Source organism: Rissa tridactyla, chromosome 21 (genome assembly GCF_028500815.1).
Source record: "Rissa tridactyla isolate bRisTri1 chromosome 21, bRisTri1.patW.cur.20221130, whole genome shotgun sequence".
In the NCBI taxonomy this organism is placed as follows: Eukaryota; Metazoa; Chordata; class Aves; order Charadriiformes; family Laridae; genus Rissa; species Rissa tridactyla.
In genome coordinates, this window is record NC_071486.1 from 2,448,065 (window position 1) to 2,473,026 (window position 24,962).

The following is a 24,962-nucleotide window of genomic DNA, read 5'->3' on the forward strand; positions in this document are numbered from 1 at the left end:
TTTACAGTTTCAAACAAAACCTTTTCGTGTTCCAAGAATCAGACATTAGAAGGCCTGCACTTTCTGCTGTACCAGGAAGATCTGGACGTAAATCAGCCATCTGGCATCGAGCAAGGACATCCCCCAACCCCACCTTCAGTCCTGAAGCAAAACAGAGGCCTGTAAACCAACTTCCCTTATTTTGAGGTTACTTAATTGCAGAAGAATTGATAAATGGCAACGATTGTAACCAAACTTTAAAAATGCCAACTTCCCCACCTTGCCCCAGCAGTGCGAACCGGTTGAGCGCTGTTCCTCTGGAAGGACCGAAGAGCAACCAGAGCGTGTCTTCAGAGGCTTCCCCAGGCCGTACACAGAATACAAGAGAGCATGCAGCATGTTTACATAGACTCAGCTTCCTTCCCTCCCCCCCACCCTCCCCACTTTAACACACACAAAACCCCTCCACCAAGGAGAATATTGTTGTGACGAGGCACTTAGACGATAATCGGAGAGTCCCTAGGAAAAGGCCTTCCCCTCACAGTGACGTGGGACAAACAGAAGAGAGCCGTTGCTCAGGACTCCATCTCCTCTTGGTCGAGCGGTGGCGGCACAAAGCTGATCACTTCGTCGTAAGTCAGGCCTGGGGGGAAAAGCAAGACAGAAACTTAATAGGCAGAACTAGAGACATCCCCCATGCAAGAAAACAATATTAAAAACAACATTAAAAGTTTCTAACACTATTTTAAATGAAAAGCGTGGTTTAATTAAGAAGAAAAGAATGGTTATATCATTCTTAGAGACTAACATACACAATGAAAGACACTTCCAGAGCGCTGAGGCGATATGAGTAAGTTTGAAAACATAGAAGACATGAGCAACTATGTCGCCTACATGTTTGTATGCTCATAGGAATAATTAGTTACCAGGAATTATGCTAATTATGTGCACAGCATGCGATAGATTCACTCAGTATAAGGACCTCAGAACGAACAGGATCCCCACATTTTTAACAGGTTTTTTTGTGGCTCTAACTACCGCAGCGTATTGAACCGCAGCTTACGGAATGGACCACAGGGGAAGGAGGTTGGCACCCCCCTCCTGTCCCCCCAAACTCACTTTTCCATTCTTCAATCTCAAGTTCTCTGCTTTCAAAAGACTGGTCATAGGGGTCTGCCACTGGTTCATCGTCTGGGTCGTGGTACTGAGCAAAGTAGGCATGAGCCAAGGCTTCTGCTGCAGTAATTCTCTTGTCTGTATCCAGTACCAACATCTTCTCTAGCAAGTCCACAGCTGCAAAAGCACCAAAACAGAAAATAAAGGATTTTACATAGCGATCTGCGTGAAATCGTACTCTGAAATGTAAGCTTGTAAAAGCCCAACGTATATGAGGAACCCGTAGCTTCTCAGGACCCACCCCACCATCCATAATTTCTTCCTCTTACACCCTCAGCCCACACATAGTTCGTGAACTTTGAAAGTGGTACTAGCTCTGTCCTGAACTACTTCTGCAGTCAAAACAGAACTTTGGGAGAGTCTCGGTGCCCCCGGGCATGCGACCTTCAGCTTCAGGAAGAGCACAAGACTTCAGAAGCAAGCCTTACCTAGTGGATTGGCACCAATAAACACATTTTCAAAGTTCATTTTCGGCATGTAAGACAAAGACTGAATGTAGTTTCTTGCCTGTGGAAATAAATGCTCTGTTGAAATATAACACAATCCAGCCACCAAGACAGAGTACATTTTAATCGTCCTGAAGCACCGGTTATTACGGTCTGTCTCCTCGCTTTGCTTTCTCTTTACTTATTCTGATACTTCCTAAGCCCATCAGCATTATCCCTTCCCAACTAAAGGCCACTCAAGACAGCAGAGGAAGAGCTGACGTTCCTTGGGGTTCATGCAAGACTGAAAAGCAGAGAGGTGCTGCAAGAGCTGACGGCCCTGGAGTGCCGGGAAGGCTGCGTGCAGTGTGGTGGCTGTCGGTCAGCCGCACACCGGGGTGCACGATGCAAAACCGACTCACAGCCAGGCTCTCCTGGAGTCTCAGAAGTCTCCAAATCTCAAGTCTTCATTTAGTACCAAAAAAAAAAAAAAAAAAAAAAAAAAAAAAAAAAATCTTGCTGAAGAGCAGGTCGTTCATTGCCCACCCCATGCCACATGCGAGCGTATCGTTTATAGAAGCAGCCAACACGGCAAGTGAAGACCTGCCCTGGAAACCCCCCTCATGTGCTCAGGTCTCACCTCGTGGCTGGGCATCCTGTTAATGAGATATGCAGGGGGTGTTCCCGTCAGACGCATGATCTGCTGAAGCTGGTTAATATCTTAAGTGCCTAGTCAAGGGCTTTGTTAAAAACAGTGCAAAAACCATTTTAAACAGAAAACAGCTGCATACAAAGCATCTCTTCTGCAAACCACAAGGCAAAAGCCATACAGGCAGGGTCCACTATTTTTTTCAAATATTTGTGCAAAGTTTAGCAACTGCACTAGTGAACACTTAAACCAATGGGGAATTACTGATCAGTGGGTCACAGGGTCAGCACAGAAAGTATTTCTGTCCTCCGTAAGTAGCGTTACACTAAAACACGGTTGCATCCACCATTTCCCAACAGTTTTATGCCACCAGAGTAGATGTTTCCTTTGGCTGAAGCTACTCCTCAAAAATTTTCCTACATACAGCCTCAGGAAAACGAACAAAAATTAAAACAGAAAACAAAAATTGTATCCTCTGCACTGGTTACCAGCCTTTTTTCTTGCTGCATAGAAAGTACTTGAGTTCCTTGTGGTGCAAAGTGAAATCGGCTCACAACTGACACCTCCTTCCAAACAGCTTTGAATGCACTTGCATATGTGGGCGAGGTGACAGAAGGCAATAAATGCAAAATTAGCAAAACATTAGCATTGCATAAGAGAGTTAGCTCATGTCAGCGAACAGAGAGAAAGTAAGAGCAAGTAAAATAATGCAGCAGAAACCCAGAATTCATTACAGTGACACCCTAAAGGCCCTCAAACACTGAATAGCTTTGCTATCTCCATACAACAGAAAAAATTAGTAGAAGCAGTACTTTAATGCATCTTTATTTTTTTTAAACAGACTCTTGATTTGCACCTGGCAAAGAGCAATTATTCTTGTTATTGTGCAATGTTAAAAAAAAAAAAAAAAAAGAGACCCACTTCAATCTTACGTATGCAAACTAATCTTTCACTTAACCTAGACAACCTCTAAGCTTCTCTCTCGCGCTAATCCCCTGTGCTTCAAATACCAGACTACCCTTTAAGGGCAGTTCACAGGGCCCCCAAAGCAACCTGCATTATTCAGTTCTAACGTCCCAGGGGTAGAACATCCCAGGGCTTTTTAAAATCGGTGTGACATTCAGCAAGGTGCCCAACTGATTCCAGTTGCACCCTATGTCTACCTTCGTCAAATGTAATTCAAGGCTAAGCTCACTTTTCGTGTTTACCGTCACTGTTACGAGAAATAGAACATAAGCTGCAGTACAAAATAATCTTATCGCTCTCCACCGCGCTGATCCTCTATTACACCTCAGGAACAGCAGAGGGACTTGCTGGAGTGTGCCAAGTCACCTCTGTGCAGCTCATCGCTCACTTTGCATCAACTTGCTAATCCGCACTGTTACAGCATCTCTTGCTCTAACTTTTATGCACTTCACCTTCCAAAACAGGTAAAATTAAATGCCACTTAATGTTGTCTTTGCAGAAGTTCACAATTCAAGATTAGAGCAATATAGAAACAGCAGTATGGCTGAAAACAGAGGCCACCCTTTAAAAAGGAGGCTGCAGAAAGCTTTCTGCTGTTACTTTGATAAAAGGGCCCCATACAGCAATACCCGTTAAATACACAGCACAATTAATTGTATTCTCAGCAGACTATATACTGTGTGCCCTGGAAACAGCTGCCACATAAAAGCACCTAAAAGGCATTTTGGATTTGATGCTACAAAACCAAAGATGGTGGCAGTAGGTTTCAGAAATTAATCCTGCTACAGAAGGGACTGAGCGTGTTTAGAGGATAACACACCCGCTCCTGCTAAGAAAGATCCCTGGCTAGGCAATCTGGAGAAATAATAATTGAGATGAGCCTCAAGCTCTCAGCTGTGAAAAATACTTCCCCAGCAGCATCTGATCATACAATATATCACGAAGTATAAACCCACAAACTGAAAGAAAAGTCACGAAGCAGTAAAATGCGAATATGGCAGGAGGAAATCATACCACAGGCAGAGGTAAGAGGAATAAAGATCAGATACACACAGCGTAAGAACACAAAGCCATCCAAGAGCGAAGAATGACAAAGGAAGAAAAATAATAGAAAATAAATCCCAAGACATACTACAGATAGACTACAGGAGGGCAATACACAAACTCGGGACTTCCGAAAGGGCAGATATTACAATCAAAGTGTAAACTCACAGACTCTGAGGAGATTTTCTTCAAAAGCTCAGGCCCTGGGGTTCCAACGAGTCTCAAAATGAGCTTCAACTGATCAATATCTAATGATGGACCATAAAGGAAAATGCTGGGACAAATCAAAATGAAAAGCGCAACATATCAGCCTGTTAATGTTGAAAGTTAACACCTGCCAAGGCCTTGACTAAAAAGCTATTTTAAGCAAACCGTATTCATTCCTCTCGTTTACAACGGAACATAACACAGGTCTGTATCAGATTGGAGAACTTGTCCACAGCACACCCCATGCATTGAATCGGTCGCTGCATCCTTAATCATCGAGGAGCAGAAGTCAAAGCTTTCGCCCCCCTGGCAAAGGGTCAGTTCACGTGCTCCCTTCACCCTTTCCGGCCCCACACCGCAGTCGATGCAATTAGCAGGATCAGGTTAGTGACAGATGAAGCAAAGCAGAAGGCTGAAAAGTGCAGGCGCTAATATTTATAAAAGTCAAGGCCTTTTGTGAACACCTTCCAAGGTATTTCAGCCACTTAGAAATACTTAGGAAGTCAGGAAATGAGTGGACCCTGCTCGTGACCTGCAGCGTCCCTCCACCTGGAGGCGGGGGTCACCTTTCCCAGGCCCAGAGCAGGGGGTGCTCAGGGTGCTCGTCCCCCCCCCAGCTCCCTGGACCAGCCGGGCGGGCGGCACGAGCGCCTCAGCTCCCCCCTGCCCAGAGGCAGAGAAAACAGACCACGGGCTCAGATTTGAAATCTCTACGTAGAAAACTCTCGGGACATAACGTTGGTAGATGGAAAGAGTGTTTTAGCCAGAACAGAGCTCCCCCACCAGGCCACCTTCTAATCTGAGCTCTCCCCTTTAACAGGGCAGAAAAATTTAATATTTGGTGTAAATGACAAAACATACAAATTGAGGGAAAAAAAAAATCCACTAAAGGCACAGTTTTATGTCTAAAACTCAAGATAGTAAGGAGACATAAAGTACTGTTTTAAAACCATTTAAAGACTAATCTCCCTTCTTCTCTGAGATATCCTCCATGCTGCCCTTCAAACCTACTGGCGATTTCAGAATGTCTCTGTAATGTTTCTATTTGCCCTTAAAATTATATCAAACTACTTACACATTTTCCTTTCAGTAAGAGCAGTCTCTTACTAGACAATGCTTTTTCTAGGATCTATGCCTTCCTCATGTTTTAAGATCCAGTTACAATTCCTTGTTAGAACGTTTTGTAATTCAAATACTATAAGCACTTCAAATATTGCCTCTTTTTTTTAAGAAAAAAAAAAAGCCTCAGAGTTCCTGTGATACTGGCAAGCCATATATGAAGGAAATCACTAATACTTTGCTAAAACCTTTATCTTTTGATGTAAACTTTGGCCTAAAGCTTTACATATGAAATGAATTACAAGCGCTGGAAATAGTGCTTTGTCAGAACAGCTGAACTAATTTCTCACTTCTCAAGGCGCTTGGCCAAATCCCACCTACTTAAACACTGGAAACCAAACAGTAAATCCAATGTACCTAGTTGGATTTAGCTGCTGAATTGTCAACTCTTAATTGTCAATGCCTGAAATGAAATCAGTGTATCTCCTGGTGTAAGGGAATTAGCAGAGGCTGCTATTCTAACCACAATTAGCTCGTTTCAACTGGCTTTTCTTCAGTGCCATTTAAAACAGCCCTTACACCTTTCATTCATTCTTGTGCAAGAAACAGTTGTGCAAATTTCGGACTCCCCACGTGCCTCAGAAGTCACGTGCCATACCTCAGTTTTAATATTTAAATTATTTTAGAGGCATTTAAAATCACGTGCACCAGGTGCGCCAACAATATTGCTGCCCAGTTTGCCGTCAGTTCTTTTCCCAGGGAAAATTTGCTGTTGGAAGTCACTGGTGTAATACACTTCAGTGACTTCTCAAATAAACAAGAGCAAACGCAGACTGCGTAGCTCCCACTGCCACGGGCACGCCAACACCCAGCCCCTGCTTCTGGTTTTACGCTGCCATCTCTAACTTGCTGAACTGCAGCATTCGTTTAACTACGGGGCCTACCACGTCCCAGAGAAATCAGCCATAAGCAATTAAAGACAGGAAAAACACTTAGTAAATACGAAGCAAAAAGAAAAATAAAACCACATGTGGATGGAAAAGGGAAGCGCGGCATGCAAAGCCCAAGGGCCAGCACCAAGGTACCCCCAATGTGTCTCAGGGACCCTAAAATTCATAAAACAACCTGCCACCACCGCCAGCAGCAACAGGCATCGCAAGATTGCAAGAGCTCATCCAGGCAAAGCAAAGTTCCGAAGTTGTTTTAGCTGCCACCACAAGCAAGAGTAAGATCTATCAGAAGAATATGCAATTTCAGACTGGTTAGTTATCATGGAAGTCTCACACCACTGAATAAAAATAATAATAAAAATACTCTTCAGAGTTTAAAGGTAACACAGTCAACTTAAAACATACAGAAAAAGAAAATTGGCTAAACTAGTACAAAACATTAAAGATATTCTCATTTGTACTTTATATCATTTTATGCAAGTCAAATTGGCAAACTAAAATCAACTTTTCTACTTATTTGTATGAATCGTTCACATTACAAGAGCTATAAAAAAAATTATGAATACACATGTTTAACAGAAACTGATCTTGGCATAAGACAGATATGACAATAACAAAAAGAACGCCTCTAGCTGTGCCTCACATTAAAAGCCCAAAGGACTCTGATTTTCATTACCTCAATTGTTTTTGTCTCCGACTAGTCTTTCCCACAATCTTCCTCCCCTTCTCCACCTCCTGGCAGAGGTTTTGCCAATATTAGAAACCCATCTTTCACCCAAATATTTGTACCCATAGATCAGAGAATCACAGAATGGTTTGGGTTGGAAGCGACCTTTAAAGGCCAACCTAGTCCAACCCCTGCCATGGGCAGGGACATCTTCAACTAGAGCAGGTTGCTCAGAGCTTCAGCTATTACAATAGGAACAATTCAATTTGCTTATATTCAGTTTTAAGTTAGGAATATTGCAACAATCCTGCAGAGCTAAGCCCGTATTAATCATATTTTTTTCTAAGAGTATCTACAACTCTTGCTTTAAGCCAATGACAGCCATCTTCAGAATCTCCGCAGATTAGGCCCTTCAGAACTTAAAACTAAATTCATCATTAGTTTATCAGTGACATAATTAGATAGCATTGAAGATCATCGTCTCAGAACACAACTTTATTACTTACCAGATTAAATTAACTGTACGGTTTGCCTATACTGAAGCCCCTTACAAGTAACATATGCATCTCCAGGCTGGATAAAGAAATCTCTGATGGGCAGTAAATAACATCACACCATTTCTGCTAAAGCCGTGGTGAAAGGGACCAATATTTTGAACTCGAGAAGGAGGATGATGATCCTGAGAAGGCATTACCTATTCTGTCACTATCTATTTATCTCATTTTGGAAAAGTGAAACCGGAAACGCGAAGCCATATAGTTGAGAAAATTAATGTCTTCAGACCAAAAAGCGAGAATGTCACATTTTCAGTCGACAAATGGAAGCAGTTTCCAGCTTCCCGAACACACAGAATACATAGTCACATTGCCTCCAGTTGTAAAGTGAATTCCCTAGAACTGCAATGGATTTGGATAACACTCTATCCTTGGCTACTAGAAGCGTGGTAAATACACCTCGAATTAAGCATGGTAATACTAATTGCAAAGTCAGTAAGTCAGCAATTGCGTAGTGACACTGCAGGAGGAACACAGGCCTCAGCAAATCTGTGGGTACAAAGAAATCAAGAGCCCAGAAGTACCCAATGGGATCTACACCTGGCAAATTCCTAAAACTTTCTCCCAAAAATCATGCATAAACAGAGATTTCAAAGGGCATTCCAAGAGAGGAAGAAGCTAGAACCCATTGTTACCTTCTGCTTGCTGCCTTTAGGTGTCAGCAAACCTGGGGGAAAGCTGACAGCTTGGTGCCTTTCTAGATCTAAGCGTGACACGCACAAACGAGATTCACAACCACAAACCCTGCTCCCCTTAGAGTTCTAACCTCAGGATCAAACAGCATACACGGTATTCAAAGTGGGGAACCACACACACAAACTGTAACTATAGTACTACAAAGTTTTACCTACAACAGAAAAGGATTGGGCCTTATTTTTCTTAACACCTAACCAATTCAGAACAGAAAAAGCATTTAACTCAAAAGCGTTACTACCATTTGCAAAAGAAAATGAGCATTTAAGGTAAAAAATCCTACATGTTAGGAGATATAAATTAGTAAAGTATCTTAATAGGACAAAGCAAACAATTTAGATCCTAAAAGTAAACATTATTTTGCATTGCAGATATTATTGGCTGTGATTCACAGGTAAGAATGCAGTTGGAGAAAAAAGTTCACAGGTTTGGAAGATAACTTCAGTTCTTGAAGAACACATTGTGAAGCATTTCTTACATATTGCAAATCCTATTAGCAAATATTTTAGGTGCAAGAATCAAGATTTTTAAAATCTTAAGTGTTATTAGGGTTAAACAGTGGCAACAGCTTGAAGACTTTTGCTTTGTTTGAATCAATAATTTTTCATTTCCCTTTTTTTTTTTTCTTCATGGAAACAAACAAAACCTACCCAAGCCAAATTATAGGTGCTAAATCAGCCAACAGAAATATGTCAACTTTTCTTCTAGCTTCTAAGTCACCTCCATGTTAGTTCTGCTTCTGGCCCTTACAACAGAAAAATACAGCAGAGATGACTAAACAGTAAAGTATAGCAAGTTCAACAAATTCGGAGAGAGATTATGAGATGGAAACAGGCAGAAAAAGAGGAAAAAAAGGTAAAGTTAAAGCACGTTGAAATGGGAGATGAAACAGTGTCAAAACTGGAATCAAAGCCTTGCCCCCCGCCAACGAGTTTTAGAATCTTGACGCTTCCCAGAATAATGTAGTACACAGAAGGCCAGCACTTCCAACACTAGTTTTCTCTTAATCAAATGCTAACATATTTGAATTAACAGATATAAATACTAGTATACTAAACATAAACAAACTGTGGTTGAAAGAATAAACTTTGGTAAGAGGGGGGCAATGTAATTTTCTCTGGCAAATAAAGTCCAGTTTCCAGGCAATGAAAAATCTTGCCAGTAGTAGGTTACCCCTGTATGTTGTGTGGCTGAACAAAGTCTCAGTTCTAATTTCCTGGGGAAAACCATGACCAACTCTCACAAAGTGCTCTCATAAATTTGCCCAAGTGTCCTATCCAGGCTACTTCGGTGCAGCAAAAAGCTAATTTTGAAAAGGTGTTATTCAAGCTTGATTTTTCACATCAATACAAGCTTACAGTAAAAGAAGGCTCACAATCTGTTTACGTTCAAGCGTGGAAGCGGAACCTAAACACTTCAGAGCAATTTGGAATGAGATCCTCAGCACTAACGACTCTGCAAACCCCCTGCTTTGCCAGCGTACCACCGGATGCAGAAGAGAGGCCAGAAGGGATGCTTCACATTCGCTAGAAACCTGAAGCGCAAAAGAAGTCATAGCAGACAGCCTACTCCATGCGGTTATTTTCTACAAAGAGCAATGAATTTTGATAAACTTAAAGGAAAGTAACTCCCAGAAACAAACAACGTCAGAGTAATTCTAGTGATGCTTATAGACAATAAAAAGGAATAGATTTGCCTTCTTGCACATTGTGATTGTTTCATGTGCAGCAAAATCAAGAACTCACCTCATCATACTGTGAGTAAAAGAAGCCATTAATTTAAAAACAAACAAACAAACAAAAAAACCACACAACCAAACGAACCCAGAACTTCTTTTCTTGTGAAGATCTCTAACTTCCATTTCAGAAAAAAAAATGATATTACTTTTAAAGGATACGGTCTGTACCAGGGAACAACGTTCTTCCAGTCAACAGTTCAGCCATAATGCATCCCACTGACCAAATATCAACTGAACAAAATAAAATAAAAAAACAAAACAGCGTAATGCAGAAAAATAAGGTCTCAATGTAATCACTCTATCCAACGAGTACAAACAACTTTATCCTTAAACAGTCCTATGGCATTGAAAGAATCTGAGGCGTGCTGCAAGCTAACTGGTACTCTTCAGTAACTACATCATCTAAGACTTGTCCAAATAACAGAACACTAGATCAGGCAAATTTTCCTTCCAGAGCATAATGTGCATTGAACAGCAAAGAGCTGGGGAGGAACCTACACTATCAAAGAGGAAGAAACCTGTTCAAGACAGCTCTCAGGAATGAATTTGCACATGGCCTTACATAAATTCTACCCAAACAACCACTAACTATTCCACTACAGATAGAAGACAAGTCCATATACATGCAAGAGGAAAAGAGAAAGAAGAAACAGTAGTGAGGTATGAAATCAGAGTAGTACATTATTTTCTTTGATCCACATGCTCTCCCGTACAAGAGCTATTCTCAGAATTTGCTTTTCTTCTCTGTGCCTCATCTGGAAGTATTGTAGGGAAGCACAGTGTGCTGCTGAGAAGATACTGGAAACTGTGAGGAAGATTTAACTGTGAAGAAGTGGCTAAGAAGAAAGGAAAGGATATATACTTTTTAGCATTTCTTCACACCATAACTTGACATTCTTCAGCATATTCCCAGTAACTTCCTAGAAACACACCTTCTCCTCATCCAGACACATTCCATTCACTTACTTTAAAAACCACTGCGCTACGAAAAATAAGGGGTAAGTGCTGACAATATTTTGCCGATTCCAATTTCAAATGTTCAAGTTTAAAGAAGTCTTGTGAATGCTATCACAATGATTCTTAATTTACACCTGGTTCAAATAATAATCTATGCTTTCCTTCTTTTAATCACCCTTACTGAAGTCTAATTACCACGACTACTAACTTATGTGATCAAATGGAAAGGAGCACGTACAAAGGACAACCTCTTTTGTCCACAATTCAGGGAGCGAAAAGCCTGGTGTTGGATAAATACACTACCTGTCTGGTTGTAATGCATCCAGTTCAGCATGATCTCAGGAGCCCTGTACCACCGGGTAGCCACGTACCCGGTCATCTCATCGTCTGTGTGTCGGGCCAGGCCAAAATCCAGGATCTACAGAACAGACAAGACATCCACCAACTACTGCAGCGGAACAAAGCAAACGAGTTAAAGCAAATAACTAGGCAGTTCTCGGATTGCGTGGAGGAGAGGTGGTGCAACCGCAAAAGCAGATTATGAAACTAAATTTCACAACCTGTTAAAAGACACTAGCCTAGAACAGCATAGGACTCAACAATCAGAATTGCGTCTGGATATCTTCCCTCCAAAACAACTAAACCCAAACTAAAGCCGTTAATTCTTCACTTACAAGATGATTCATTAAAAACACATGAGCAGACACAGAAAAATCATTCTTGCAGCCTTTTACAGCTGGGAAGGACACTATTACTTTGGGACACAAAGTATTTCCATAAGGAATTATTTTGTCCCTTTAATTTCAAGGGACACCCACAAGGCATTCACTCAAATCGCAGTCAAACCAATCAGACCTTGTGATGACATTACCTTTAGCTCACAGTCTTCATTTACAGCTAGGTTACTAGGCTTTAAATCCTAAAAAAATTAAACAACATCAGCATTAACAGTGATATATACGTTGTTTCACATGTCTAAAGTAGATAAAAAATGTAAATGCAGATAGAAAATAGATTCTAACTGTCTGTAAATACCAACCCTCTATGCCCAGAAAAATTATTTTGTCCCAGAGTCAGCTTTCTCTTCTGTGGTCCTCAGAGGTGTCACATATAAACAAAAATGCATAAAGGCTTATTGCAACACCAGTGCTGTAAATGTATATTTAACAAATAGAGAATCTGTTTCACAAAGATACAAGTCAAACACAGGCAGGAACAGAAACTATGGATCTTAACAACCACTTCCCATGTTTAACCTTTTGACTGTTTAACTGAAATAATTCTCGGAAAATTTCTTCTCTATAGGTGCTAAGATTCTGTGCTACGTTTTTTAAAGACATTGTCTCAGCACAGAAAGCAATTTTAGGATAAATACTCACCCTGTGTATGATGTCAGCTGAATGGATGTACTGTAAGGCAAGATGACAAATTTTATTTAACAGTCCAAGTAGGCTCCCTTCTTATTTCGTCACTAGACAACACTGCCTGACCCCATCCCACACAATTCAAATGCTACAGAAGGAACTGAGTGTGTGTCTACGGGTTTCAAGTAGGTAGGTGTTTCACTTTGTCTCTCCTTAGGAACACCCCAGAGCACTACCAGCCCGAGTGGGACAACACAAGTAAACAAAACTAAAGAAATGGAAGATTCATATCAGATTAGAGGGCAGCAAACTTCATAATTTTCCAGACTTAGCAACATATAGAAATATCTCCTTAAATGATACATAGCTTTACTGGTACAGAGCTACAAACAGGTATAAAAGGAAGGAACAATAATAATACGTTATCCTACGATATGTTAGGAAAGTCGCAGAAGCCCCACTATGTACTCATATGAATTTCTGAGGATATGACATTCATCAAGAACTTCCACCTCGGGTTGATGCGCTATCAACATTCAAGGAGGGCAGGTGGAAGTACCTTCAGTCCCCGAAGAATCTGGTATATGAGGAACTGCACATGGTCATCGGTGAGTTTCTGGCATTTCACAATGTTGTTCAGATCTGCTCCCATAAGGTGTGTCACCAAGTACCTATGAACAAAGGGAAACACAGGCTATGGAGCAATCCCTTCAGCAGGATTAGGATAAAAATTCCCTATGAAGCACCGATAGCAGGGCTGACTGTCCCAAAGCATGTTGCTGAATGAAATTTTAAACATTTTAAATAACACAGCAGATTGGTATGCCAATTCCTACAGCACTGGTCGATAAAACACAAGTGAACAAGTTTGAAGTGACCAATAGTTTAGGATGTCCTAGCATCTTTTGTGTTGGAATTCAGATTTGTTTGAGAACGACGGCAGACAAACTGTCAAATATTTCTATAATAATCTGGGAGACGTGAGGAAGATACAAAAGATGTTTTGTTGCAGTCTTCATAGAAGTTACCTACACATCATTGAATTCTTCTAGTGACTTGGCAGGGGTGAACACATCCAACAAACCAATCACCTAGAAAGAAAATAGTAAAGTGATAAAGCTGTGAAATATAATCACAGTATAATACTATACAGATACTAAGATCCTTTGTGGAATAGAAACTGCTCATTCCAGTAGATGTTTCACTTCCAACTACATGAATCATTCAAATGTAGACAAATTAGTATTCATACAAGGTCAGAAACAAAGATTCAGTTCTCGTGTAAAAAATTAAGGTTAAAAATATACAGCTGTCTTTTCACACCAGCCATCCACTTAAAGCATCGAACAGGAGCCATAACAAAGGCAGGTGTAAACACGGGTTTAGAACACCTTATTTCAAAAACCAACTGAAGTTTCTTCAGGAAATAAATTAATGAGAAAAACGCAAAACCAACCACCAGACAAAACTGTTTGCTTCCTGCTCAATTCTTGGTTACACTGTTGCCTACGTACTAAAATCAGAATTGGGAGACTGTATTTGTTTAATTTGTACTGAGTAATGGCTAGGAAAAAAATCAAGGATCCGTAATGCAAGCGATGAATAATAATGACTAAACAGAAAATAAATCAGGAAAACAGTGCAATGCACTGAGGACCCAATATGCACAAACAGCTTCATACTGTCATTTTTATTTTCTGACCAAAGAGCAGAAAATAAATCCATCTGGTCGATAAAGATTGTTCTAATTTTTTCTGGAATGTGCTTTTAAACCTTTTTTTCCTTCTCTTAATAGCAAATAATATTTTATGGATATATGAGATAAAGGGACAGTTTGTCTTCATCCACTTCCATAAAATTCCTCTTCCGTTTTTAAGTTAGCATCTCCCTTGTCTCGGACACACAAGCACGTTTCAGCAGCTTCAGTAATGGTTCCAGCGTGCACGTGAAACCGAGTTGGATTCCCCCTGTTCCCCTTGGCACCATCCTTTTCATCCCATTGTTTACACTTGTCAAGAATATCAGGCTCAATTGAGTTATCTCTCAGCAGGGAATTAAAGACAAAATCTTTGAGGAACCTAGACTACGTCTTTGGAAAAGAGAACAAGCAGGTAGGAAACAGAAGCATCTGTCTAATCTATATTATACATTATAGATTGCATTTTATTGAGGAAACTGGAGAGAGAAAACACTTTCCTGTCTCTCCCGATATACACTGCAGCAACTCCATTTCTAGACAGACGTCTTGAAAGTCTAGCATTCACATCCATCCTGTATAATAATTCTCATGCTTCCAGTTTCTTTCTCTGGTGGATTATTTCATACCACTTTTTACAGGAAAAAAAAACACAGTATTATCCACGCAGTTTAGCATGGAAAGACAAAAGCTGACTTTACTATCTAGGCTTCAGGTCTTTTCATTTATCGTTTTTATCTCACTACACTGCAAAGCACAGTATCAAACTATCCGTATCTTTCATCAAGTTTCACAAACATTTAAATATAGTTATTCTGCAGCATATCACCGTCTCGCTTCTAAGGAAGTGTGAACACCAGCAAATTCAGAACCCAACTCCTAACCTTTTGCTTTCCCCTTCCAGCATTTTAGGATGTCACAGAGCTTATTAATTTCTCCGTGCGACAACAAACCCATTTGCTCTCCCATCTGCTCGGTGTTGTGCTTTACGCAAGCTAACAAGTCCTCCTGGAACTTGAAAGTATAATGCAGACACGCTCGAGTGCTCTGCAGGTCCCTTTATTTGCTCAAGACCATCACGAACCCGACTAGCTACAGAATTTAGAAAACCATCCTATACTCAAGCCCCTAAATCCACCACACCTTCCAGATTCACTGCTATGTTCTGTGCCACGTAAAACCAAGTGTTTGACTTGTGAACTGAGATCTGAACAGTCAAGACACCAGCACTAATAAGCCTGCCTGAACTGGCTCTGAACATCTCAGCATCTGCAGGATTTTTAAACCACAACCTAGATAAACTTCCCACAGATAGATGATGGTATGATGAACCGATAAGAAGTATTTCTATATATAAACAACTTAACTTCCTTTTATCTCAAAGCTACATAGGCTTTTTGTAATACTTAACCAAAAATGTTAATGAATGCCAGACAAAGAACTGTCGCAGCACCAGTCACAATCTAGTTTTCATTGCTTAACCTTATTAGCCTAGAAAAAATGGACTGATATGCTGGGTTTTTTTGGTTGGTTGGTTGGTTTTTTTGGGGTAACACATTTAATCTCCTGGTTGGAGAACATAGTAGGTACAAGAAAAGGTCCAGATAAAACTCTAGGGGTTGGATATTAAGAAGGACCAAATGCTGCCTCTACTGTTGAGGCAATGGTATCGTACAGAGGCACGGAGGAAGCGTTGTTGACAATAGCATACATACGCATCAGAAGTTCCAATTACATTAGCCACACTAAAAACACCAAGAAGATTTAAGGGATAGCAGCTGCTGACTGCAGGGGTTGGAAGCCACAACACACAACCACCACTGCCACAACAGAAGATGTCCTGAACAGACCTTCCAAGGACAACCTTCCAATGCAATTAGGCTTGTTTGGCTTTTTGTGCTAGATAAAGGTCCTAGGTTTGCTCAGCTCACTTCCGAAACAGTATTTCCCTTCTGCTAAGTTGGAGTTTGCTCGGACCAAAGAAATCAAGAGGTTTTCTTTCCTCTTAACATTCTGCCAGCTCTACAGAGGACAGGTTATGACTTTTTGCTCCATTGCATGTAATATTTGCTCCAAACAGCTTGCAATATAAAGACACTGGTACGTTAATGCCACAAACACACAGAACTAGTTAACCTACTGTTTTCTATACCAAATGGGAGGTTATATCAGAAAAACAGTTCAACGTAACATTGGTCACATCCTATTTTGTTTCCCTGTTGATGATTTAAGTGGATGGTTCGTATGAAAAGCCAGCCTTCCACCCCCTCGCCACCCCCCTTTTTCCTCCCTATGTTACCTACAGTAATGTAGCAAACAATCCAGTGAACAATCTAGTGACACAGGCAAGCCAAAACAAATAAATACAAAAAACCCTCCAGAACATACTAAAAACAAACCTTGAGACTTTCTTTTTTAAAATAAATGCTTAACATAAACTACCGCTTACTACAGCAAGCAAGCAGGTGAATGTGACATCACCTGTGTTCTGAATCCTTAAAACAGCATGAACCTGCTAAGCAGTAACTTCCGGATTATTCTAGGAAATATTAAGACTTCTTAATAGAAAATTGCTTATATGGGGGGTTTGGGGTTTGTTTTTTGTTTTTAACCTGCATGCTTTTCTACAACCATAATCCCCTGGACTACTGTAAGCTTTGCATTTATATTAGAAAAAAATACATAACAAGATCCTTAAGGCAATCTTGCTGGATCCCCAGTGGACAGTCCAACTTCAGACCAACTTTTCATACCATCTCCTTCCACTTACATTTTCATGTTTCATGTGCTTAAGTAGCCGTAGCTCTCGGTAGGTCCTTTTGGCATGGATGATAGACTGAAATGGTCGGGACAGCTTCTTTACAGCCACGCGCAACCCAGTTTTTGTGTCAAAGGCAGAACTACAATAAAGAGTAATCAAATTATCAAAATGAATTATTTATAAGCACCTTCAAATCCACACAGCAGCTATCTCAACACTGAGTCACAGTCAACCCCATTTGTCCAATGCACCCTTCACCCCAAATCCCCACATATTTACACAACTGTTAGTTTCCACAGAAAACATTTACCAGGTGAGTCTTGTTCAGACAGTAAAGGAAAATTTTGTAGGAAAAAACAAACGTTTATGATTTTTCTGCCGAAAACCAATTGTGTTCTTAAACGCAAATAGGGCAATAAGAGTCTGGAGACAGAAAGAGTACTTGTAAATATTTCCTGTATTCCTAAACATATTTTCATACACCAGACTTCACCACAAAACGCTATGCTTATGATCCTATCTTTATGGTTTAAGTCCATACAAAAATCCAAGGTCTATACACAATAAAATCAACTGTGATGGTTGTTAATCACAATTGAAGCTGAAATCAAACCGCTTTGGTAAATCACATCTAATCCTAAACTCCTGTTATACAGAAATACATGTGAATAAGTGATGTTTAGTTGTAGATCACTAAAACTTGTCCCTTTAGCAGGAACTTATACATAAAACCTGTACATATAAATAATGTTGCTTTTTAGAACCCATGAAGACCAACTCCATCCTATTTGGTAACTTCATATATATATATATATGATAACTTCAAATATATATATATATTTGATATTTTGTACTGTCAAATAATCTTTTGAAGTAAGTCCTATTACAACCTATTTATTTGTAATATTAAGAAGCAAAAGCTCGTGAAACAATCAAAAATTTAACACATTAAGAACTGTGTTAAATTTCTGATACACCACATATAATCTTCCAGAGCTTAGGACTTAAGAGGAACTAAATAAATGTACGTATTTAGCTGTAAGTTACACCTCTTGATCTTCTCTTTTTTGATGTTGTTATCTAAAAGAGCTCTGGTTTGTCAAAAAGGAAGGAGGAGGAGAAAGAGAGGATGTGAAATCAAGGTTACACTTGATTCAAGATAACAAACAAGGGGAAAGTATGGAATGGAGAAAGTCAGAGAAGGACAATATTTGTTTATTTTCCTGCTGCATTTTGAGTCAGGGTGAACTGCTTCCATTTAAAAGTGAGTACGCACTAGCTCTTGGAAACATCAAGTGAAAAAGCAAGCTACACATTTATAAATGTAAAGTGTGAGGCAGCTTAATTAACAGAAAGTTCAAAGCCAAATCACAAAAGCAGTCCTAGAACAAAACCACAACTGCACATACAACCCTCACCCCCCACCCCCGCCAAAGAAGCTATCTGAAATAAATGTAGTTATCATTTATTTTTAAAGCAACTAACTGGAATTAACTTGCAAAAAGACTCCTTATCTCAAAGTTATCATTTACACCTCACTCAGCCCAGGCATATGAAAGAAGCCATTAAGCATCCATTTTTTAATCTTCACACACCACTAGAATATTGATATTTAAGCTGCAACACTTCAGGAAACATAGAATTCAATTTTTTTTTTTAAGCTTCACGTACACCATTTTGCAATATACAAACATACTTAATTCAGGCTGTAATTATATGACAATATTTTAATGATACTCAAGGTGTTTTCTAGGACTTAGAGCAAAAATAAGATTAGTCATCATAAATCAACACATGCTGTTGTGAATTAGTCATGAATCTTTACCAGCTTTCAAACACTTTGGGTACAAAAGGCAGCAATAACCAGTATCTCTTTCATCCTGAAAAGAAGGGGATCCCCTGCATATTAACCACCTTCACAGCTACAGAGTCAGATTTCTCCCTTGGTTTCCACCAGATTCTCTTTAGAGAAGATTTTCAGAGTCGTCAGCCATATCACAAGCTATTTCAGAGGCCAAAGTAAACTGAATTTCACCTTTCTAATGACATTTTTGGGGTCATATCAAGTCATTGTTCCACTATAGCAGAGGTACAACCTCCAAGGAGAATTGCAATCAGTAGAACTGAGAAACTGTTTAACCAGAACGATGACATTGTGCGCAAGCCCAGGGAAGAAAGTTCTGTGTTAGTGCGCATTCCCAATCTAGAGCTGCTCTTGAAGTCACAAGAATTCTAAGTTCAGTCACATTTGAGGCCTAAAGATTATTTCCCTACAGATAAAGGCACGCTGACTAATTTTCTCCCACTACAGATAACTGCCTAATGGTTTTGAGGAGTACGGAACGCAGAGCTACAGAACAGCTGTCATGTTGCAGAACATTTTAAAGAACACTAAACTGGCTTTCATCACAGACTTAAAACAGCTGCATTACACTGATCATATTTCAGCTAAAAAAGCCCAATTGGGAACAAATTGCACGATCCACAGTTTTAAATCCCTTTTAAAACAAGATCAGCACAAATTCAGAATTTATCACAGCTTCCACGTTTTTTTAACCTCTTACATATTATTGCTCTACAGCACACAAACCAAATCCATCTCACTCTAAGTGAGCTCTAACTACAATTCTGAGCTAACCTGAAGTGAATCCAGAACACAAGAGCTAGAATAAAACAATTATTTTAGAGAACATATCCACCGATTCAACTTATAACTTCTCAGAAGTAACACGTGAAGTAGTCTGGGGAACTGAACTACACGCAGAATTACTTAAGAGTGCAATTTATTTAAACATTAGATAATCAGCACGTTAATTTTTGCCCAAAGACTATTTGCTAAATAGTATGCTGCTCATCACTAGTGCCTATGCAAATACCCAAGCTAACTGAATCCCTTCAGTGGTACCTTAGGAGTTAGTTTATGCATCCCTAGTTATAGGCAGAAGAAAGACAGTTCTTAGCACCTGACGGTTTATCATTAACACCAGTCACTTCTGAGTTCAGTCTGTACGTGCATTTCCATCACTTACCCTCCCAACACTCTACAAGAACCTGTAAATCTTATTCTCCTCTGCTATGTTGGCTTCTGCTTCCAAGAAAGCTGCAGTTAAAAATCTCCCTATAGGACAGATGTGCTCGCACTGACTTAATTTCTTAATATACAAAGTACTCATGAAGTTCAAACTACTCACCTTCACTTTCAGAGCTCATGGCTTTTCTGTGCCTGCCCATCTCCTGCTCTATCCCCCTTCCTCACATGTGTTCTGCTAATCCTACCTGTATGGCCGCTTCATCCCACTCGGTTTATAGTTCTTTTCATATCATTCCTCACATATCTACCACACCTTACTGGAGAAGCAGGCACCTGTCCCTCCAAGGGCACACATACTTTGGAAGCACTTGCACACTTTGATAAGGGATTAGTAAGCCTAAAGACCCACACTGGGGAAAAAAAGTGCCACAGAGGAACTGTTACTACAAAGGTGATGTTTAGGGTTCATTTCCTCTGGAGCCTAATATTTTAAAATTTCTTAAATCCCTAGTATCTCTCTGTTAGTTTAAAAAGAGGGGAGTTATCTCAGTATCTTCATAACACCCAGGAAATTCAGAGTCAGTGTTGGTACAACTGTGGGGCGAAATGGGAAGAAATCACAGGTTTTGGAAGGGCTATATAATCCAACAGTCCACAAACAAAAAAAGCTAAAAAAATCTTATGCAAGATTCTGAGGAAGAATAAGTCTTGGCTCTTCAATTCCTTTCCAAATAAAAGAAGGCAAGAGAGATAGCCTGCAAAGCAATTAAACCAAACCCCTTCTTTTACAAAGGTATCAACACAACACACAAAGAACTGCTGCAAAAAAAATACAACAATGAAGTAAACTCCTAAGAGTGTAGAGAGTCTGATTTCATAGCATTTTAGAAAATGATGGCAAAGATCACCAAAACACCTCTTTGCTTAGTGTAGAGCTGGCTGAACTTGCGCTGTTTGCTGAGGCTTCCCTCCAGGCACAGGAGAACCAAAGCGATGCTCCATCTGAACTGTGAGTCACCGATCGATCCCATCTCCCTTCAGCAACTCCCCACTGCAATATGCTGCATTATCCAGGCCCCTCTGCTTACATGAACTATTAAAAGACTTCAGGAACCCACATGTTTTCGTGCAGACCTTGTTACAAAATCCTTTTCATGCAAAAGACTATGTTGTATGAATATACAAAACTGTTGCAAGAATAATCGAAACAGCATTTCACACAACAGATGTCACAGCAATTGTTATGTGACTTCGTAATGAACAATCTGAGGATATGTATCGATGTTTCTCGAAGTTTTGGAACTGAATCCCTACTTGCGCCTCCACATACTTTCAGTTTTTAAAAATGGATCCTGAAAAATATCCGAATTGGCTGTTTGAATGCCCTTCTTCCAACACGGCACACAATACTGCTGAAAACATTGGAATATTTGCTCTAAGTTTAAGCACATACCTTGGAGTGCCTTAAGCTGCCTGCAGAAAACGCCTCTCTCTCCATCCACTGACTACAAAATAAAGTCAGGTTCTTCTATTACGGTGTTCCGAGTCATACTCCCATTAGACGAATAAAGCAGCCTACACCAGACAGCTCCATAGTCTCAATGATTCATCTGCTGGCTTCTTTCTTTTTTATTAATTTCCCCCCCACTTTCTAGAAATTCCTCATTTTTAAACACCTCATCTTGACATCTAAATAAACAACAAAGCATTTTATTACATTCTAATATAATAATGCAGTAAACACACACAGAAGTATATTTAACCATTCAGTTTAAGGGTGGTTAAAACGCCAAAATTTACTATACCAACACAGAGGTACATAAAATGCAAAGTCTCAGTTGAAACTAGGTAACTTTTTACTGGGGATTAAAAAAAAAAAAAATCTCTAAAAGGACTGACAAAGGAAGAAGTCATTGCAGGAATATCCTAAATACTATGCATCACCATTTGCAACTTAATCAAATTACAGATATATGTGCAAGATCTTTTGTTTGCTGTTTTTTTTTCTTTTCTTTTAATTATGACATACACTTCAGAAAGATTAGTGATATGGAAAGTATCTTTTCTGAAACATATTTTTAGAAGAACATACAGAAAACCATTAACATGGGCTGCAAAAAGACTCATGTGCCACATGTCTGAAATTGCTTCCAATACAAAATTGTTTCATCTGGTCTGAACACGGTTGCACAATCTTCGAAAGTTTTGACACAGCAAAACAGGAAATTCACGATGACAAACTTTGGAAGTGTTACACGCACAATGGAAATTGCGGGGAGGAGGGAAACAGAAGAGGAACGGGCCAGATGGTGTTGGGTCAACCTGAAAAATGCCATGGACAAGGCATTGAGTACATTCATTTCCTATTACATTTGGGGAGTTATGTAACTCTGTGGCACTTTGAGGGTATTTATCTGCAACAGCAGCAAGGCCCTTCTTTCTAAACCCCTCTATTTAAAAAAAATAAAATCAACAACTTCATTAGCCAATCTCGCTACTAGCTTTGACCAGCCTTTTATGAAATATAAGTCTTTGCATATTTGCGGCACAGCAGTTTTAAGAAACGCACGTTATTCAGGCTGAACTTACCAACAATTCTGTAACAGTAGGTTAAGGACAGCTGAGAGCTTTATTTCTTTAAAACTGCAGCACATGCAAAGCAAGTCCTTTCCTTTACTGGTAGAGTTCAATATGCACCCCTCCTCATGATAAAACATACGTGATATTCATAATATGTTATGCACATTATGTTAATGAAAAAATATGCATGCTTCCTCAAATACAGCAGCAGAGCAGATCTATAATCATTCTGCACCCGTATTTTAAAATTCTGATCACACTTTGACAAGAGCCAAAGATCAGGGAAAAAAAACCAGAATGCTTGTGTGGAAAATACTTCTTAATAAAAGCACACAGCAATCTGTGAACACTTTTATACAGCTCTACTATATGACTGCTAAAGCCTGTCAAACCAATTCAAATACAACCTTGCATTTAAGATTAAACAATATATACAGCCCAGTTAATTTATGTTTAATCATCCAACATACTTCAGCAAAGAAACTACAAATTAAGGAAGTATTGTATTTCGCACGTGTAACCCATCATATGTTTTGCTCCTATTAGGTAAGCATTGAACCTAAACTCTTATCTTCAAGCTCTCCATATTTCTGCAGGTCTCACACCAGGACTTTACTCTCCCAGGCAGTGCATACTGCAGTCATTCTGTCATGCAGCAATAAACCAAGTTTTCCTGTGTTCATCTACTATTGCCAAGAAAATATCGATACTTGTAAACCCACAAGAAGTCAGGGATGCAAAACCAGCGCCCTCACAGCCTTCCCTCTACCCTCCCTGCCTATCAACAGGCTCCAGTTAAAAATATAATTGCAGCAAATACAACCTATCCTTCAGGTCCAGAAAGAAACTGGGACAAGAGCTCTGCAAAGCCAGCTATGGGGGACTCGCCAGCCTCCATCCCTCTTCGCCCCCCCACCTACTAACTGCAAGAAGGCACGGTGAAATATGTCTATATGAGATCATTCGGGGGGGGGGGGGGGGGGAGAAGGGGGGGAAGGCTGGGACATGATTATCTTCCCCTGCAAAAATGTTTCAGTGCCACCTGCCATGTGGTGCAATCCCCGACGCATTCCAAAGACAAGACTGCGGCGCTCCCGCTCTGAAACGCGGCGGGGCGGGGAGGGGGGGTGCGTTTCTTGCAGGAGGCTGGTAAAAAGCGGGGGGGGGGGGGGGGGGGTGAGGGGGGTGGAGATGAACCCCCGGAGGACGAGCAATCCCCGCGGTGACTCCCCTGCACCCTCCCGCCGCCGGTCCCTGCAAGCCCGGGCAGGTTTCCAGGCCCCGGGCCGGGGCCGAGCAACCTGACGCGACCCCCCCACCCCTGCATACAAACACCCCCCTGTCCCCTCCCAGCACTCACCAGACGGAGCCGTAGGCCCCGGACCCGACCGGGGAGAGGTTCTGGTAGCGCTCGGGCACCTCCCACACCGTCTTGTTCAGCTCCTGCCGGTAAAACTTGGGCCGCTCCTGAGACATCTCGGTTCCGGAGCCCGCCCCGCCCGGCCCGGCGGGAGGGGGAGGCTCTACCCGCGGCTGCAGCAGCACCGCCACCACCACCTCCAGCAGCTGCGGCGGCTTCTTCCTTCCTCCTCTCCCCTCCCCGCCTGGCTTCTCCCGCGGGCGGGGGCGGCCTTGCAACAGCAACGCCCTCCCCGCCGCCGCCGTTCCCTCACGCCGCCGCCCCGCCCGCGCTCCCCCTCCCGCCTTCCCCTCACCTCAGGGGGCGGCCGCGGTGACAGCGGGGCGGCGGGGGCCCTGTCACCGCCTTCCCCCCACACACACCACCACCAACCGCCCCCGCTTCTCCCCCAGCTGGCGAAGGGCGGGATAGCCCCGTGAGGTGAGGCGAGGTGAGGGGCCGAGCGGGGCAGCGGGGGGGTGGGTGTGTGAGGAAAGACACTCCCGCCGCAGGTAGGAGGGCGACGCCGCCACCCTCCACCCCTCACCGCCCGCCCCGCTCCGCCCCAAAGCGGGCACGGCCCGGGCCCGGCCCGGGCAATGGCCACACACACGCAGCGCCGCCGCCACGGCGGAGCCCGATGGCCCCTCACGGCCGCTCTCGCGAGAGCCGGGGCACCGCGGGCGGAGATGACCCAATATGGAGCCGGCGCGGCGGCCTCTCGCGAGAGCGGCCTGGCGGGGAGGGGGCGGTGGGGCCCGATACCGCCCTCCCAAATCGGCTAGAAGTGGGGAAGCGCTGGACCTGTCTAGCCGTTCCGTGAGCCCCACATGGCTTTCCTGAGTAGTGCCCCTTTGGGTGTGCTTTAAGTGAAAAAACGAAAAGGTAAACGGCAGTTCCAAGCACAAATCCAGGCTGGGCGGAGAATGGCTGGAGAGCAGCCCTGAGGAGATGGACTTGGGGGTGTTGGTGGAGGAGAAGCTCCACACTCACCAGCAATGTGCGCTGGCAGCCCAGAAACCCCCCGCAGCCTGGGCTGCATCCCCAGCAGCGTGGGCAGCAGGGCG

General features: G+C 41.7%; 2 protein-coding genes across 15 annotated transcripts in view; one reads left to right on the forward strand and one right to left on the reverse strand.

The window, feature by feature from the left end:
* MAPK14 (mitogen-activated protein kinase 14) lies at positions 1 to 24,543 on the reverse strand. 2 transcript variants are annotated; one of them, XM_054181161.1, is made up of 12 exons: positions 23,857 to 24,543; positions 16,895 to 17,024; positions 13,461 to 13,519; positions 12,988 to 13,099; positions 12,444 to 12,473; positions 11,936 to 11,983; positions 11,368 to 11,482; positions 10,267 to 10,338; positions 2,221 to 2,300; positions 1,584 to 1,662; positions 1,099 to 1,272; positions 1 to 622 (listed from the first exon to the last, which is right to left on the reverse strand). In XM_054181161.1, the coding sequence occupies exons 1-12, from the start codon at positions 23,970 to 23,972 to the stop codon at positions 555 to 557; spliced, it is 1,083 nt and encodes a 360-aa protein (XP_054037136.1). In that variant the 5' UTR covers positions 23,973 to 24,543; the 3' UTR covers positions 1 to 554. The 2 variants fall into 2 exon arrangements, with proteins under 2 accessions (XP_054037136.1, XP_054037135.1); XM_054181160.1 differs by lacking the exon at positions 2,221 to 2,300 and adding an exon at positions 4,408 to 4,487 and having other exon boundaries at positions 23,857 to 24,542.
* The window catches only part of SLC26A8 (solute carrier family 26 member 8), a 22,059-nt gene continuing 21,289 nt past the window's right edge, over positions 24,193 to 24,962 (forward strand). For 9 of the 13 annotated variants that reach the window (XR_008463244.1, XM_054181122.1, XM_054181128.1 and 6 more), the window contains exon 1: positions 24,193 to 24,336. The gene's annotated coding sequence lies outside the window, so the exon portion shown is untranslated. Of the gene's footprint in view, positions 24,347 to 24,676; positions 24,781 to 24,962 lie in introns of those variants that run through there. The other 4 variants (XM_054181124.1, XM_054181123.1, XM_054181125.1 and 1 more) reach the window with 4 other exon arrangements.